General features: G+C 46.8%; 1 protein-coding gene across 4 annotated transcripts in view; it reads right to left on the minus strand.

Annotated features, from left to right (window-relative positions):
• ASAP1 (ArfGAP with SH3 domain, ankyrin repeat and PH domain 1) overlaps positions 1-18,646 on the minus strand; it is a 349,163-nt gene that overhangs the window by 27,389 nt on the left and 303,128 nt on the right. For all 4 annotated transcript variants that reach the window (XM_070221826.1, XM_023648976.2, XM_070221824.1 and 1 more), the window contains exons 19-24: positions 14,906-15,092; positions 14,573-14,658; positions 13,398-13,513; positions 13,174-13,241; positions 12,070-12,177; positions 9,664-9,889 (exon numbers count right to left, since the gene is read on the minus strand). In XM_070221826.1, coding sequence (XP_070077927.1) covers positions 9,664-9,889; positions 12,070-12,177; positions 13,174-13,241; positions 13,398-13,513; positions 14,573-14,658; positions 14,906-15,092 — 791 coding nt within the window. The remainder of the gene's footprint in view (positions 1-9,663; positions 9,890-12,069; positions 12,178-13,173; positions 13,242-13,397; positions 13,514-14,572; positions 14,659-14,905; positions 15,093-18,646) is intronic.

Below are 18,646 nucleotides of genomic sequence, written 5' to 3' on the forward strand. Positions count from 1 at the left end.
CAGCAATGATGTTAATATCATGCACACACACACAAAACCATTACTGCAAAAGTTGATTTTTTGAACTAATGTTTTGAGGAAAAAAAAAAGGAGTTTGTTTTGAAGAGCTGTTCTGCGAGTTGTCTGTTACTAGTTCTGTTTATTCAATGGGACACTGAAGTGGCGGGTGGTGCCGCGCACCATATGCTGGCAAGCTGACAAATATCTCTTTGTGATTATTACCAGGTATACGGTTTAACTGTGTTCATGGAAAACTGCTTCCACAAGCACTAAGAGAAAAAAGGGGGAAAGAAACAACAAAAAAAGCTAAGAACACTGCCACGCCAGATGTTTTACACATGATGGTAGATACCTGGTGACCCACAAAGGCTCCAAAAGAGCTTTTTACACTCTGCGTGCTCAACGAAAAGCTTCCTTACTGCCAGCCTCCGTCCTGGGTCAAACAAACTCTGATAGCCCCACGATCAACGCTGACCTAAACCAGTTTCTTGTCTTGGAAGTAAATCCTGTTGATCTCCGTAAAGTGATCATCTGCTTTAGGACGAAACGGCCCCAGTATCTAATTTGTTCTCTCAGTCCTACTGGTTTGATATGTCAGAGGCCTTGCTCTTACCCCAAATCAATGCCTAATGACGGCACCAGTCACTGCCGTTCCAGAAACTATTTTTGTAACAAAGTCCTTGTTATTACAGCCCTGTCTGTATAATGCTTTGTAGTTTTCAAAATATGCTCGTACACGCCACTCCGCTTGATATGCATAACAACCCCGTGAGGTGCTGGGTCAGCTATTAGTCCCCATTTTGCAGCCGGGGAAGCGGGGCCCTGGCGTGACTAAGCTTCTAGGGTCGTGAGGGGCAGAGCTGGGACTGGCGAGGGGCACACCCATCTTGATGCTGCTGTTCCTGAACGCCAGAGCAGCATTTCCTGCCCTGGGCACACGAGGAAAACAACAACAGATGCTCAGTATTAGGAAGTGTAACTTTCCTCTTGGAAATAAATGGAGAATAGATAATAGACAATGCCGGGATTCTCCAGCGATTTCCTCTTCATCGCCATCTAGGGATTTTTTGACGCACTGCAATGTGAAAGGTCCTTCAATCAGTTCCAAACCCTGCAGGGAGACAAAAACTGCCAGAGACAAAATGCTAAGGGAGCCACGTCTCTGGGCGAAGGTGTATGTGTACGTGATTTTAGGAGCAACCGGACCAGTGTCGTCCTATAACCACCGACCAAGCAAAATCAAGCCTCCTGAATCATCATTTCAAAAATGAAGGGATCAGTGTTCCGCATGTCATTACAGACTTGTCTTCTCCACATCAGCTATTACAACCTGTAATTATTTGTCTCTGTTTACTTGCTTATTGCCTGTCTCCCCCACCAGGCTGCAGGCTCTACTCGGGCGAGGCTTGTCTCTGTCCTGGTATAGAGGAAACTGAATTTGGTAACAAAGTACTGAATAAATAAACGAATAAACTGCTAACTTCTATCATTTTAAGGCTCGTGATTCTTAAGGAAGACAGTATGTCTCACCTAGGGTGACTGATCAAAAACTACGGAGAAGGGGAAATAGGGAGGGACAGTGTTAAGTTTAGAAAGGAATATTCAATACCATAATCTAATGTCATAGAAAACAAACACAGACCCACTTATTGTTCTGTAATAGAAGCTACAGAAAGGAAGGTGCCACAACATCCTCTTGGCTGGCAGGGCATCAGTTAAAAAAGGTTGAAAAACACTATGTTAGACCCCAGAAAAGCAGACCATTTTTTTAAGATTTAAGGAGCTGAGAAGACTTCCAAAATGAGTAATGGCTCTCTAAGCACTAAAGGGGATGTTTTATGAAAATACACCTGAATATTAGCTCAGTCAGGAAAGAAGCAATTCTGGCAGGGTAAAGAAAGCTAAAACAAAAAAAATAAATAAAAAAGAATAAACACAGCATCAAACAAACTCAAAAAGGAGTTAAGAGGCAAGGTTAATAGACGTGCGGGAGACGTGCACAGTCAATTTTCTCCCTTGACTCTGCCAGGGCCTGTGCCAGCAAGGGGAAAACGTCCCAAACCTCATTTGCCACTAACATCGGCTATCATGTCAAATATCGTCTAATTCTTTTTCTTAAAAATATGCGTCGAGTGTTCCAAAGCTGCTATGAATAATTCTGAGGTTAGTGAAGTTATCAGAAGGTCTTCTAAGAGGAGACAGAGAGCCCTCAGCTCTTCCTGAGGGTCACATGCCTGGGTTGCTGTCCTGCATCTCCAACAGCCTCCTGGTCCCTGCATCTGCACCTTCTGCCCTGCCTTTAACTCTAGTGGTCCCCACTGGACGCCCCTGAGCTGTGCCGCCAAGGGCACCTCAATGTCATCAGCTCAGGGGGGCCTCTGACTGAGGTCTCCACCTCTGAAGTGTGCCCAGCACGTGGCCCGAGCTCAGGAAGCTCAGGCACACGACGACACTGTACATCTCTGAAGCCGCCGTGCTCACGCCGGCAGCCCAACAGTAGCCTGCAGGCCAAAGCACTTGTTCCATGTTCCTGGGCCCAACCACTTAAAGGCTCGAAAGGCTGAAGCTATCTCCCGAGACCCTCCTGGGAACTGACGTTTCCGCTGGTCATGAAAGCTCCCGCATGGGAAAACATCATCTTCTTGACCACAGAGGTGGTTTGAATCAAATCTCACCAGACAGGATTCCATCTTCAACAACAAGGAAATCCGTTCATTTTAAGCCCAGAAAAACTGCCCTTCTGAAAAATCATTCACCTACACCTAAGCATATACATATAAAAAAATCCATTCCTAAAATCACAATCAGCACGTTTTTCAAATCTCCTTCTCCGTTTCCTAAATTCTCCAGAGCTACCATTTACTGAGTGTTGTGTGCCTAACCTAATACACATGAGTTTAATACACATTATCTAGAGCTCATCTTATAAAGCAGTTTTGTTATCACGACCTCATGACCACCTATCTTAAGGGTAAGACCCGAGGCTCAGTTTATAACTGGCCAGTCACAGCGAGTGAAGTGGGCTCTGTGTGACTCGAGGCTGGGCGCTCAGCCGACAGTGCCCTGCTTCCCTTCCTATGAATGCACCACGTCCACCCGGCTGGAACATTCAGAGACTTAACTGCGTGCATCTGCTAAAAGTCTGCTCCGATGTAACCTCATCCAGGAGCCTTCTCTAATCCATCCCCTTGGTCCTGGAACAATTGCTTCTATCTCTGAACTTCACAAGGCTTAACAGACTAGATGGTCTCTACCTCGTGTGAGAGCTGTGCCTTCCCAGGCTGCAAGCTTCCTGAGGACAAGATCCACATTGTCTTTCTCCCCTCAGAGCCTGGTACACCCTGGGCACTCAATGTAAGTCTGTGGAAGTAATTCATGGTGTAAGACAGGAGGATTCTTTTTCAATATCCTTGTACCTTTGGTTTTCAGTAAAACAGAAAACCCAGAGTTCTTCTATGCTGGGAGACCAAATAAAAGTACATTTTTGAAACTTCAAAGAAAAACAGGATCCAGAAGATGGCTTTACAAATTATCCTGATAATTTTTGAAAAAAATAGTCTGTATAAGTGAATTTACATATTCTAACATGCCATATATAAGTGTTAATGACATGTAATATTTATACAGCTCTGGACAATACAAATGAAAATTTTATTATTTTTTAATGGTTTTCATAGTGTAGAGCTTAAGAGTGAAAAGTTTGTTACTTTAAAAAGTAAATAAAGACACGATATATTCATCTAGAGAAGAACTGTGGGTACAGAAGGAAGAACCTATTATCGTCTCCATGCTCAGATGGGGAGACAGAGGTACGGTGAGGTGGCGTGGAGCGTGCAGGCACACGCAGTAAGTCAGCGGCAGAGGCGGCCAGGATTCCCACACAGCAGTGTGACGCCAGGCATGACGCCGCGCTACATGCAGAACACGGCATCAGCTATTCTCTTATCCTTCAATCTCCGTCCAGGACACTGGTAATTAAGAGAACAGCACCAGGATTCAAGGGGCTCAGGGGTGGTTCTTCAACAATGACTCACACATTCCTACCCACAAGAAGCACAACAAGGATTTCCCCGGCTTCCCTTTCCACACCCTGGCAGTCAGGTGACTTTGCTAGCGAGCCTGTGCCAGTGCCACTGCTGAGGGCAAACATCACAGATGCCCTCTCGGCCAGGAAGTGACAAGGTGACAGATGTGTAATGCTTTAAAAAGGTTTGGGGGAGACTGATAATAGGACCAAAAAAAGAAAAAAATCCAACATCAATAAAGGAGAGCAGCCCACGGGAAGCTTTAAAATCCAGCCATCCAAATGGCTGAGATAAAAAATCCAGGAAACTGTACAGTCATCAATATATGAATAATGCTGCTAATAGGAAAACATTTCCAGGGCAAGTCAGAATCGTCCAGGAGTGCACTTTCATGATAGCAGGCCACCTTCACATCCCAAGGAGGTCTTCCCTCTCCACTCCCCTCTGCCTTCTCTAACTATCGCCACAGACCTCAAATGAAGGTTGGAGAAATGGTGTACAGGATGCTTACACAACTGTGTACTAGCATAATGCTGCAAACGTTCTGTAGATTTTCAGCAAGTCAATGGTCACATCCCCAGGACATCCGGTTTAGTTTCATGAGTGGCCCCTCCTTACTCCAGCCACGTATTTCTGGCATATGCTCTCACTGATTCGGCTGATTATTCATTCAACAAGCACGGGTGGAGCACCCCACCCCCTACACCAGGGATGCCAGGACAGCTCACTCACAGCCCCTGTGCTTGAGGGGTTTGGTCTTGTAAGCGGGAGACAGTGAGACAAAGACTTCCTCGGGCCTCTCCTCAAGCCTGCAAGAGGCGCCTCTCCTCCCTGCGCCCACAGTGAGCCCAGTGCTGCCCCTATGGCACATCGCTCGGCTCCCTCTCCCGCTGAAGGGTGAGCTCCGAAGTGGGTGCTCCTTCTCTACTCTTTGCTGCCTTCCCAGTGCCCAGAACGTTTGTTGACCTGAGCGATGCAGCAGGATCAAACAAACTCCAGCGTATTGAATGCTCGCTGTGTGCAAGTCACTTTATAGACACTGTTCCACGTTCTCCAAGCAGTGACCAGTAAGGCAGACGGCCATTCCTTATTTTCCAGATGAAGACCTGAAACTCAGCGAGATCAGCTAAATGTTACAGTGAGACCAGGGCAGGGACAGGACTGGCACTAATGGGGGAAGGAACCCCAGTCTCCTGGGTGGGGCAAGGGGACAAAGGCTTCCTGGAAGAGGAGAAAGTCAAGTTTGGCTTCACAGGGGCTCGCAGCTGTCCAGGTGGCTGTGGTCTGGCTCGACGGGTGGATCTGCCTTCGATAGTGTGTTACTCTCTAGCTCTATTCTTAGATTAAGGAGGGTATTTGACTCTTCACCTGAGTTGAAGGCAAGGGTGGCATCTGGTGTGATACTCTCCGTGACACTGAGCAGTTGTGAACAAGCATTTGTGGGGGCCTCAGGATGCCTTGTGTGGATGTCCTGCCAGCTTATCAGACCGGGGCTAGGGTCCGTGTGAAGCAGGGAGGCCACATCACAGAAGACACGTACGAAGTGCAGGGTGAATACTCAGAGGCATCCAGACAACACTCAGAGGGCTGCGTTACGCCTGACTCTAGGGGACTGACTTCATGAGCAGATGGGAATGAATTGTAGTTAGCCTATCAGTTGTTGGTGTTTCTAGAAGCTTGAAAAGTTAGGTTTTTTTTTTGGGTGAGGAAGATTTGCCTTGAGCTAACATCTATTGCCAATCTTCTTTGTTCTCCTTGAGGAAGACTGTCCCTGAGCTAACATCCGTGCCAATCTTCCTCTATTTCGTATGTGGGATGCTGCCACAGTGTGGGTTGATGAGTGGTGTGTAGGTCCGTGCCCGGGATCCAAACCCATGAACTCCGGGCTGCAGAAGCAGAGCACATGAACTTAACCACTATGGCAAGGGGCTGGTCCCAGAAAAGTTAGTTCTTTTAACTAAGTTAAATAAATTTCTCGAGATCAAATTTATCATTCACTGATGTAACAAATCCTTTCCTGAGTTAAGGTGTCTACATCGTGCAGAGTTTCACTGTTCAGAGTACCTGCTGCTTTACCAGACCTGGGGGACCTCACCAGCCCTATTCCCAAAAGGACCCTTTCAGGGCTGAGGAGTTGGAGTGGCCCCAATGCCAGCAGCACAGGCTCCAGGGGGCACTCACTATGTGCCAGATGCGGAGCTAAATGCTTCCTGTCCTTCCCACTAATCATTAATCCCACTTCCCACTGATCTCCAGGACTGTCTCATGTCAGGTACAGTTCTGTCATCGCTACGTAAAAGGGATGGAACTGTACAATGTGAGAAAACCGCAGTTCTACAGCTTAAACTTACTTACAAATAGAGTAAAACAAACGCACCATAAACGAGCAATATCTGTTTCAAGTACCTGTTCTGTGGGATAGGTATCAAGTTGCTCACCACATTCTAGAAACATCTGTAGAGTCACAGCCTAACAATCCTACCAGGAGTCTCTCACAGCAGCCCAGGCTTTGCGTTTTACACAAAGCTTTCTCCATATATCGCCTCATTGCATCCTGACGGCAATTCCATGAGGAAGGCAAGACAGAAACAGACCATCTTCCCCAACATGGAAAAGAAGAAGCTAGAAGATCTGGTTTGACATCTGAAGGCCCATTTTAGTTTTCCATCCTCTTTTAGCCACTGTGTGACCTGAAGTAAGTTCCTTAACCTTTCCAGGGCTCGGTTTTCTGAGCTGTACCATGGGTTGCAGGTTGGGTTAATCTTTCAGCATCCTTTTAGCTCTAAAAAATGCAGGTCCCACAACATAATCTTAACTTAAAGACTAAAAAAAGCCAATCTTGGCAAGACTGAAGAACGTCTAGTCTTAACAAACATAGTAAAGTGGGGGGTGGTGGGGAACCGCTGATCAGGAGTAACAAACTTCTGCAGACTCAAATTTGTAGCTTTAATTTAGTCTCGTTGGACATCGCATCTGAAGAGGGGTTAGGCAGCAAAGGGATTCTGTCGAAGGCTGAAGGGTGGTGAGTGTGGGGCTCTGGATCGCTGAGTTCTTCTGACCTGGCCTGCAGCTCTGCTTTAACATAACAGGGTTTTTCTTGGTGGCAATTTAGGTCCAACTTCCTTGCATTTTGATGAGGCAGCTGGAGTTTCTTGAAAACACTCCTGAGCTGGATTCAGACTAATTCTTCCTACTTCTCCCCTCCGCATTCCTCTTATCGGGGGGACTTCATGAGCGTCTCTTTCTGCCTCCCTGGAAGCCCTCATCTTCAGACCCCTACACTCACAGTTGTGGAAATGGCGTTTGCTGCGAGCAGAGACCTCCTCGTTACTTGCCATGGAAGATGAGCAACCCAAATGGCAGATTCAAGATGTCCTTGTTTTCCTGCAAATGGTTCTATCAGCTCAATGAAGGAAACGAAAAAAGTGTAAGGGTTTCAAAACAGAGAATTATCTGTGCACAGAGCGTCAGCTGATCTTCAACAACGTCTTCTAAGAACTCCCTTCTAACCATTATCACTTTTCCAAATGTGAGGGCACACGAGCCAACCTAGCCACGAGACGTGGCTCACATTTCCAGTTCCTCACAAAAGTCACGCGAAGGCTGTGCTCCCGTCTCACCTGCTCGGGCTAAGTCTCCGAATACGACGTCCTGCTAAGAGCGGCCTGGAAGAACACTGAGTTCGGTAAAAAGGGGTTTCTGTTTTCAAGGACGGGATTTTTGGGGGGTGGAGGGTAAGCAGTGTATCCTTAGCTGACCACGGTTGCGCGGCCAAGTCTCTAAGCACTTGTCTCAGCAGCTGGGTCACTGAATAAATTTGGTCTCTGTCTTCTGGGCCTTTGGTAAAGAGCTAGTTAGAATTTCTTCAGGCAGAAGAGAGATGCTTGGCGCTGAGTCAGAGAGTGTATTTTATGGGTTTCCGTGTTCTCTTGAGATAAAATGACGAGCGGGTGGGGGAGGTGAGGCAGCCTCTGGGCCCCAGCACTCTGGTGTCCTTTTCTCCCGTAGACCTTTGCAAGGTTCTCAGTTACCTGGAGGATCTCTGAGCCGGCACAGGCCCTGCCTGTAGACAGCTCATCACCCCTTGTCAGTAACCCTAATTAGTGAATGTGAACCTTACAGAGTGACTTCTTCGATCATTTCCTTTGGTCTGGAGGTTTCTCACAGTCCTCTTTAGGGTGCAGAAAGGGAATCTCTGTTCCTCTCGGATTGCCGTCCTGATGGGGAATGTCGCTACCCAGAGGTGAGCAGCAATAGTACTACTGATCTGCGACCTGCAGTGCTAGCGATTTAAAAAGGATTCCGACGCCTTATGTACGTACATTCTAGCATAATTCATGGAACAGTAAGAAAAACACCAGCAGGTTAACCCTTTGGCTTACAAGTGCTGTTACTCTTATGGTCACTGGTTATCCTTGATGAGCACCGTTCATGCCAAAGCCTTATTTTAACTTTTCTCCGTTATTTCATGATCTATGAGGCCATTTGCGGTCTAAGAACACAGCTCCCATTTATAACACTATCTGAATGGAGAATAAGCTCTGAAAAAACACTGTTTTGAATAAAGCTCACATTTCCCAGAAAATAGCCCCAGTGTGATTCACATAGGCACGGCATTGTGTACTGAGGGGCCCCAAAACCTGCGTTAGCATGAGCTGAGGGCACAGGAGAACCCTGCGTTTGGATTTACTGGCTGAGACCAAAGTCAAAGCGACAGCTCTGGGTACCTCTCAATGTCCCCCTGGCTGGGGTGACCCTTTAATGCTGGGAATTCTGTGCCTCGAATGATCCCTGCACAGGTGGGAAGACATCGCCCTTCTGAGCAGGGCACACTGTGGATTCAGCATCCACGAGCAGCTCTTTGTTGCTACAGAATGGGGCGGTGGACTGTAGCCCGTGGTGCTTGCCCTGCAGAGGCATTTGACAAAGCACTGCATAAGAACCCTCCTCTGGGTAAGATTCTGCCCCACGTGTGTCCCATGGAAAAGCAGCCCTCATCAGAGGGCATACGGACTGTGGGCTCGGGTCACAGCACCTGGGTCAGAATCCCAAACAGCTGAGAACCGCAGGCGAGTTATTCAACGTCTGTGAACCACAGTCCCCTCGTCTGCACGATGCCAGCAACTGTAGTACCGACCCCATTTTGTGAGCATGAAATGGGAAGTGCTGGGCTGAGTGCCCCTCTTAAGGCAAGTACTTCATAACTATCACTGCTGCTATGAATGTCTTCTGGAGAGAGGCATCTCAGCACAGAGGAAAGAACTTTCCAAAGACCTGAAGTTCCATCCCATGTTATACAGGAAAGAGCACAGGTTTTGGAGCCTATGTGGACCTTAGACTCAATCTCAACTCTACCATTTACCGGGTGTGTGACCTTGGGCAAGTCATTCTACCTCCTTAAGCCTCAGTTTCCTCATCTGTGAAATGCGCACAAAAGCACATACCTCACAGGACTGTGTGAGGTTAACATGAGATAATGCACGAGTGCTTGGCAAACGGCAAGGTCCCTATTTCAAACTGTCCCTGACATCACATTCCGTACTCTGCCACTCAAATGCTCCTCGCAGTTTTTACCCCAAAGCTGGGTTGACCACCAGCTTTGAGGAGGGAGTCACAAGGCCCTTCCCGAAGCCCGTACCTTTCCCGGCGTTTCTAGGAGGCAGTGGAGGCGCCTCCGAGGTTGGTGACGTGGGCGAGTCTGTGCTTGAGACGAAGATCTGGTTGGTGAAGGCGCCGTAGGAGAGCCGCTGTTTGTCCCTTGGAGTGCCGAATCCCGGCAGTGACAGCTTGTCCTGGGGGGAGATACTGGAGGAGTGGCAGAAGCTCTGAGGTCTTGGGGAGCGCTCTTTCTTGACTGGGCTCGGCTGGCAGATGAAAGCACAGGGCAGGGGGTGAGACAATAATCAAGGACTACGCTTCAGGTGTACAGAGGACCGCCGCAGGGTGGGCTTGTTGGGAATCTGCGTTCCTGCAGCTCTCAGTGCTTACAATGGGAGCCTAAGAGCCACGACACGGTACAAGCGAAGGATCCAGAAACCACACTTGTGATTCTCACGTCACCATTACCAGTCACATGAGGGAGACACTGGTTAGCGACCAGCAGTATTCAGAAGCGAGAGGTCACAGTTAGAGTTAACTTTCAATTGACAAATGCCCACCCATGCAGGACACTTTCACCAACAGCTGAACGGTTTTCCACCCGCTGCATTTGTAATCTATGACCTTCACTTTTCCTTCCTGCTCAACCCTTTCATGTCCAAGTTCTCCATCCTCACCTTTCTTCTCATTTTACATCCTCTTAGAAAGTAACCTCCTCCACACCTGTGGCTTTGACTGACCTCTAATGCTGATGACTCAGATCTGTAGATCCCACCCCAATCTCTTGGATTCCAAACCATTTCCACCTCCCTGTGAGGGGTCACTGGTGTTTGCACTCCTGTTGACAGCAGCAGGATCCATGAAACTTCCCAAGGTAGACACCTCAGTGTTGTCCAGACCACGGGGTGCTGCACGGGGAGCTCACAGACAACTTTCAGACCCATTCCCAGAGCACACACCCACCAGCTCCCACTGGAAGCACTGGCCTCCTGAACAGACCCTGACTCTAGTTTCTTTAAATTCTAGCCCATTTTCCACACTGTGGCCAGAGCTGGTAGGAAACCTTGCTCTTCGGACAATAAACCTCTGTTGGCCTGTGACTCCTTGGATAAAAGCCAAGAGGCCAAACTTGGCCTGCAATGCCCTTCGTGATCTGGGCTGTCTGGCTCTGCAGCGCAGCCTCCCGCCTCTCCCCAAGCAAAGGCACCCCACACACCACGCTTCTAACCACCCTCAGACTCCAGGCTCCGTCACAGCCCCTGGCCTCGGCACAGGCTCCTCTCTCTCCCTGGAGGGATGCGTTCCTCCTCCTCCTTTGCCTGGCAAGCTCCTCCCTCCCCTCAGAAACCCATCTCCAATGCGACTTCCTTGATAAGGTCTTTGCTGCAGGCCAGGGCAGAGGCAGTTGCTCTGTCCTCTGGACGTTCTCAGGAACTTCCCCACTCTCATTATCATGGCATCCACTGTGTTAGAACTGACCTCTTCTCTAAGTGGTACATGCCTTTAGGACACCTCTCTATGACCATCCCTGACCATTCCGTACACCCTGCCTGGGACAGAGGAAATGCTCAATACATGTCTGATGAAAAACGCAGGACCGAACCTTCAGAGGTAGTTAAGAACTACCTGTGCGAGTCAGACAGAACTGGCTTTAATCCCCGAGACTGTCTCTAGGAGCTGTAGGACTTGAGACGAGTTGCAAAATCTGTGTGTGTCAGTGTTTCCTTCGGTAAAACGGGGGCAATGATAATGCCATAGCGGGCTTTCGGTACAGATGGTCTGAGATAACACAGGCATGCCTTCTGCTGCTTAGTCCGTATTTAAGTACTCAATAAATGATGACTTTCTGTTTATTAATTAACTGTTTTGATGGCTAATTTTATGTGTCAACTTGGCGAGGCTATGGTGCCCAGGTGTTTGATCAAACACCAGTCTAGATGTTGCTGTGAAGGTATTTTTTAGATGTGATTAACATTTAAATCAGATTCTGAGTAAAGAAGATTACCCTCCATAATATGGAGGGGCTTCATCTAATCAGTTGAAGGGCTTAAGAGAAAAGACTGAGGACCCCTGAAGAAGGAATTCTGCCTCCAGACTAGACTGCCTTCAGACTCAAGACTCTACCTTAGCTCCTGCAGGAATTGCCAGCCTGCCAGCCCGCCCATGGATGCTGGCCTTTGCAGCCCCCAAGATCATGTGAGACAGTTCCTTAAAATAAATTCCTCTTTCTCTCTTTCCATACATCCTCATGGCTCGGCTTCTCTGGAGAACTCTAATACAGCTATTAAGTGGCACCCAACAAGGACTAAAGACTGACCAAAGAAAATGGCCCTAGTACATCAGGTCCCAGGACTGAAATCAATCTCACGAAGAAAGGATCTTGTCCACAGAGTGTAGAGTAAGTGGGAGAAGGGTTTAGTAATTCTCAGGCATTATTCACACTCACCTTGTCATCCAGATCATCATCGCTTTCATCCATCTCCTCCTGTCGAAGATTCCACTCATATTCTACGTGGACATGTGGATTGAACTTTCCAGACTTAGCCTGGGAAAGCTGAAAGCAACAACAGGTGGAACCATCTTAATTTAAATGCCAAACACCCTAAGACTATATAAACATGGAGCAAATTCATCTTATCCCTGGTTTCAAATGAACCGCCGGTAGCTGCAGTGTAGGCAAAACTCATTGTACAAGCTGGGCTGCTACAGGGCTGAAGAGGAACTGCGAAGAAATACAGGCAGAGCCTTCCTTATTTCGATGACTTGACTTCTCTCCAAAATTAAATACTTTCTTAATATTCAAATGAGCCTCAAAATGGGAAATCCCGGCCGGAAGGTGAAATGAGAGTTAGTCAAGTATGAGCGTTGGTCTTTGAAGTGAGACAGTCCCAGTTCAATCCATGTCCACTTTTCTTATCCATAAAATGGGCATAGGGATAACTGTAGCTTCCTCAAAGGGTTCTTAAGAGAATACAGAAGGACAACTGTTGGGCTGGATCTGGAACCTGGCACTCAGCAGACGCTCCAAGGAATGGAAGGCAGCTCTCCCAGATCCTCCTGTCCTGTGGTTCAGAGAATCATGCTCAGCCCAGAGTAAGAAGCAAGAACCAAGGGGATCAAAAAGGTGAGTGCGCACAGCCTGGGAGGGTCGGGGGGGGGCGGTGCGTTCACACTTTAAAACCGTAACACTCTGAACTTTACTTGCCAAAGTTTTGGAATTGCCTTCCCAAACAAGTCTTCTTTACTGTCAAGCTACAGAGAAAGCCTTACAGTCTGGGAGATAAAAAGCGAGACCTCAGTCCACAAGCCTGTCTGGTAATAACACTGCTCAAACGCCTTTCAGCTCCTGCCTCATAACTGTAGTCAAAAGACACGTGGATGACAAACTCATCATTTAACCATTTTTATCAAATGTAGTCTTAGTGCCTGTCTAAATTTCTCTACTAATGTTCAAACAAAGGAACCTGCTTCTTTTATCGCCAATGCCAGTTTCTCAGAATGACGTTTTAAGTTGGGGTCTAATGAGTCTCCCACTTCCATTTCTGCTTACCAGATCTTCACACTGGGTAGCTTTCAGTCTCTTTGCTATGTCCAGGGCAGTCTCTCCAGCCTGGTTAACTAAAGGAGGGCAAAATAACTCTGCATAATTATCTAAGCATATATCTTGAAGAGGCAAGGAACAATAATCAAATTATAACGTGACATGCAAGTCTCAGTTTTAGCCAACCAAACACTCTTACTATGGTTCCTAAGAGACACCCGCCGCACTCTTACCGACATCCACGGTGGGCTTGCTCCTGAGAAGCAGCTTCAAACACTCAGGCTTACTGTACATGCTGCAGTAGTGCAGGGCCGTATTTCCCAGGGCTGTCTGCTTGTCCAGGTTCCCACTGAAAACATCAAAATATTCTTAGAAAAAAATGACACCCTATAACTTAAAACTACAGATTAACCACTTACTTTTGTGCTAATGCCTGAGTCAAATTTGAGATCTACTTATTATAAGCAGGGAAAATTATATTTCTAACACTATACCTAAATCTATAAGCAACATAATGACAATAAAAACCAGCATTTCTTGAGTGTCTACTATGTGACAGTATTAGCTCATTTAATCTTCAAACCACCCTATGGGGTAGGTACTATCATAACCTTTATTTTACAGATGAAAACACTGAGGCACAGACAGGGTCAAGTGCTTGCCTTCAAGATTATTAAGATACGGACGACAGAGCAGGGATGTGAACACAGGCAGATGGCTCCGGAGGCAGCTCCTAACCACTACACTGTACTACCTCTACGGAAAAGGCTGGGGTGTTCACACTATTTGGCTTATATCCTGGCACCATTCTCCATATATGGGTTCAAATCCACTCACTATTTTGATCTTCGTCTTTGGATGAGCTCCAGCTCCTCCTTATAATCTGTGGCTTACAGAACTACCTAATAGAGAATCCAGCAAGCCCAAACCTCCTGTGTCCAATATTATACTGCTTTTAGTACCTCCCAAATTTGAATTAGCTATTGAGTCAGCCATATGCACTGCTGTCTTTTATTAAACTTAGGAACAATGACAACTCAAAGATCCTGCTGACCCTGTGCTGTTAATTCTCACTTTCAACCTCTCCTAATGCAGCAAGTTTTGAACACAACAGGATTTCATACTTATCTAGATCAGAGGTTGGCAAACCACAGCCCTCAGGCCATATCTGGCCCTCTATTTGTTTTTGTAAATAAAGCTTTATTGGAACATGGCCACACTCACGTATTTACATATTGCCTATGGCTACTTTCACACCATGATGGCAGAGTTGAATAGCTTTGACAGAGGCCTCAAGCCTGCAAAGCCTAAAATAATTTCTGGCTCTTTGTGATTCCTAATCTAGGCCACTGATAGGACTGATTTGTGTTAACTTACAAGGCATATTCAGAGAAAACAAAAAGCATACCAGTTTTGTACGAGGAAGTCAACCAAATGGAGAGATGTCTGGTCTGCAGTTCGGACTGCAAGATGAAGGGCTGTTTCCCCGAGCTCCTAACAAGGAAAGGATAAATAAAAACAGGGTAATCGTAAGTCTGACTTTGCCTAGAGCAGCTTCGTTCACGTCAGTTACCCCAAAGTGACAATTCATAGCAACCCTTTTCACTCTCAAATTGTCCTGAGTTAGACACGGTCACTCAACATATCAGAGCTTCATTATGTGGTGTTACGATAAAAGGAGTCATCTTTTCAACAGATTTTCTGCACTCCTTTTCAGCTTAGGATCTCGGTGAAGCCTTACTTGTCCGGGTTCCAGCAGCGGTTCCATCAGCTCGACTCCCTCTGCATAGACTTGAATTAGTGCAAGTAAATCCCTGGATTTGATGGCCTCAAGCAATTCACTCAGTTTAGCTGATGACGATGAGCAGGTCTTCCGTGAAAATCTATGATCTACATACTTCGCAGTGATATACTCTTTCCGTACGGTCCTAAAATAGAGCAAGACAAAAGGAAGAAGAGTTTTTATTTTCCAAGAGCTACGGAAAACTTACATTTTTCTGATAATGGTTCTCTTTGAGAAGAGTTATTTTAATTAAGATACACTTCTTTTCAACATTCAAACAAACCAGGTTTTAGGGCAAGTTATTCCAAGAAAGACAGAACAAAGAAACACATATATTTACTAGTATGCGCAGGTAATACATAGCTACAAAGTTAACGGGAACACAGATAACAGCAGATTTCTTTTCCCCCTGGAGCAACAGCACGAGAAATCTATTTACCACTACTTCAAACTCAGATACATATGAGTATATAAAGAAATTTAAAAAGTTAAAAAGTTGAAACAATTCTAAAAGACCAATTAAAAGTTCTGAGAGCATTGTGGAAAGGATTTTAGGCATCTGATGTAACTCCCTGTTTTATTTTTATTTTTTTTTTTTGAGGAAGACTGGCCCTGAGCCAAGATCCGTGCCCACCTTCCTCTACTTTACACGTGGGACGCCTACCACAGCATGGCTTGCCAAGTGGTGCCATGTCTGTATCTGGGATCTGAACCAGCGAGCCCCGGGCCGCTGAGAAGTGGAACGTGCAAACTTAACTGCTGTGCCACCGGGCCGGCCCCTGTAACTCCCTGTTTCAACAGGTAAGGAAACTGAGTCACAGAAAGGCTGTCCTGAAAGCCCCTGGCACAGGCCAAGCACCAAGCTCTGGAAGGACAGTGACGAGCTTTCTTTCCCACAGAGGTGTCCGTCGGGAGTAGCAGACTGCTGCAGGAAACACGCCCAAGAGCTGAGGGGGCAGGGGGCATTTCTCCTGCTCTTGAGGACTCACCCCTTCTCTACTTCAGCTCACGTGGTTCTGAGCTCATCTCCCAGGTGCAGGGGTGAGTATATGACCTAAGTGGACTGACGGTTACCTTTGCCACCTTTGGGGAAAGGCTGAAATGGAAGCCAGCTCAGAGGAGAGGAGAGACAAGAGTAGCGAGAGTGAGCTAGGGTCCAGATGATGATAGTTTGCATCCTGTTGATATTGTTCAAAATCCTGGATCCAGCTGTACCTGAACTCACCCTTTGAATTTCCCAGTACATGAGCCAATTAAAAAAAAGACAATAAATAGATTTTGGATTCAAAGTCTACTTTTATAGTATGCCAGCTATGTGATTTTGGGCAAAATACTTCATCTTCAAGAGCTTCAGTTTTTTTCATCTGAAAATGGCGACAATAATTCATTGGCATACTTTGAACTAAAGAAGGTACAGCACCTAAGAGGTACACTTTCTTCTTTCTGAGAGGGCTCTAACACAAGGGACATAAAGTTTCTCGCTCAGAAACAGCCATTCCATCTGTGATAGCTGCTGTCGTTTCACACATCCCACAGCCAGGTGACACTGTTTAAAATTGTGCTGATGCTTCTTCCTTCATTTTGGCTTGGCAGCAAAGAGTTGAGCTGGTTGATGGTGGCACACAGTCTTGGGTGACTTGTAGATTCCGCTCAGTAACCAAGATCTTACATTCACGGTGTCCTTTGTGCTTAGGTAAAGTCCTCTGAGGATCGCACAGCCTGGTGAGTTGGAAGACTTTCAGACACCTGAAAGCATGGCCTAAGCCTGGCTTCTGAGTCTCCCGCTGCATGTGACTTACAGAAAGTTTGAAAGGGAGCGACTCTGTGATGGAAGGAGCATCAGACATAAGAATTAAATGGCTTGCCTGATATCACCTGCAATGCTCGTGGCCCTGGGTAAATCAAGATCTTGGTACACCTCAGTTTCCTCATCTGTAAACTATCCATAATCACACCTACTTTACTCACTACCTTCCGGGGAAGCAAGAGCATAGGGATGGCACAGAGTGATGCATGGCTATGGGTTCATTTCAAAGCTTCTTTTTCAGTATTATCCAAGAGGGCAGAACCAAGATCAATGGTGGAAAGTTACAGGGAGCTACATCAGGGACAACTGTCCCAAGCATTAAGCTAGGCTGCAGCAAGGTCTGCAGGGGGCTTCCTCTTGCTGGAACTATCATGCAGACACTAACAATAATTTGGCAGAAATGATGCAGAGGGCACTCAGGTATCACATGGGAAGATGCCTTGGGGTCACCCTGAAGGTCACCTCCAACCTTGGGTCTCTAACTCTGTGGCTCTGGGCAGAGTCTGAGCTCTCACTAGACTCAGTATGTTCAACTCTTTCTAGACACACCGCCCATAGTCCTCTGGCAACCAAAGGCTTTCTGACATGGGGCAACTGGGAGGGCAGAAAATAGACTCATCTGAAAGTCTGGACACCAGAGCTCTAGTCCTACAGCTGATGAAAGACAACTTTCCTTTTTTGTCCCCACTAAACCTGGTCCTTCCCATCTACCCTGGTTCAGGTAATGGTACAGGCCAATAACCTAGAGTGTTATCCTGACAATTCCCTTAAGCACCCCATATTTGGCCCCCCTTCAAAATATATTGAGAATTCAATTACTTTTCACCACCTTCACTGCCACCATCTTAGTCCAATGTACCTCCAGTTCTCAGTGGATCTAGTCTAACAGTGTCTCTTTAGTCTGTCTCCACCTCCCCCAAGAGAGTGTGTCCTTCACTCATCAGCTACAGCTGCGTGTCTCAACCTCAGCCCTACTGACATTTTGGGCTGAATAATTCTTTGTTATGGATGGCTGTCCTATGCATTGTAGGATGTTTAGCAGCATCCCTGGCCTCTGCCCACTGGATTCCAGTAGCACCCGCCCAAGTCATGACAACAAAACATCTCCAGACATTGCCATGTGTCCTTAGGGGACAAAAGTGCCTCTGAATGAGAACCAATGAGCTTCAAGGTTTTAAATGTAAAACATAACTGAGCTCACGTCACTCCCTCTGTTTAAAACCTCCCAATAACACTTAGAATAAAGTCCAGAAACATTCCAGGACCTATAGGGCCCTGTGTGACCTGGCCCTGCCTCCATTTCACATGGCATCTCCCACCACTCTCCTTGCTCGGTCCTCTCCAGCCACACTGCCTTCTTGTGATGGCTCGATTTAACCAAGCCTGTCCCTGCTGAGGGCATCCGTGCTCACTGTTCCATCTGCTGGCCCCTCTCTCCCATGCGTGTCCTGCACATCCTTACATCCCCACCCCAATGTCATGTCCTGAGAGATGTCCCCTGTCTGCCCTAAGGAAAATGCCCCTTCACTTCCAGCCCTTCTCCCATTACCCTGCCTTTATAACACCTATCACTGTGTGAAATTACAGGATTTAGTTTCTCATTCTCTGTTTCCCTTCCCCAGTCAGAAGATAAGCAGGACAGGAACTGTCTTGTTTCCTATTGTATCTTCAGTACTTAAAAGTGTGCCTGGAACACAGAAGTGGCTTAATAACAGGTGAGTTACTGAATTACGTGTTACAGGAGATTCACCTCATTGCCAGGCTGCTGGCCAAATAACAGAATTATAATAATGATGATGATGATGATGATAGTAAATACTTACCTAGCACTTACTCCACGCCAAGGGCTGCTCCAAGTACTTTTTAGTTAACCCCTTTAATCCTTCCCACTC

This window comes from Equus caballus, chromosome 9 (genome assembly GCF_041296265.1).
Source record: "Equus caballus isolate H_3958 breed thoroughbred chromosome 9, TB-T2T, whole genome shotgun sequence".
NCBI lineage: Eukaryota > Metazoa > Chordata > Mammalia > Perissodactyla > Equidae > Equus > Equus caballus.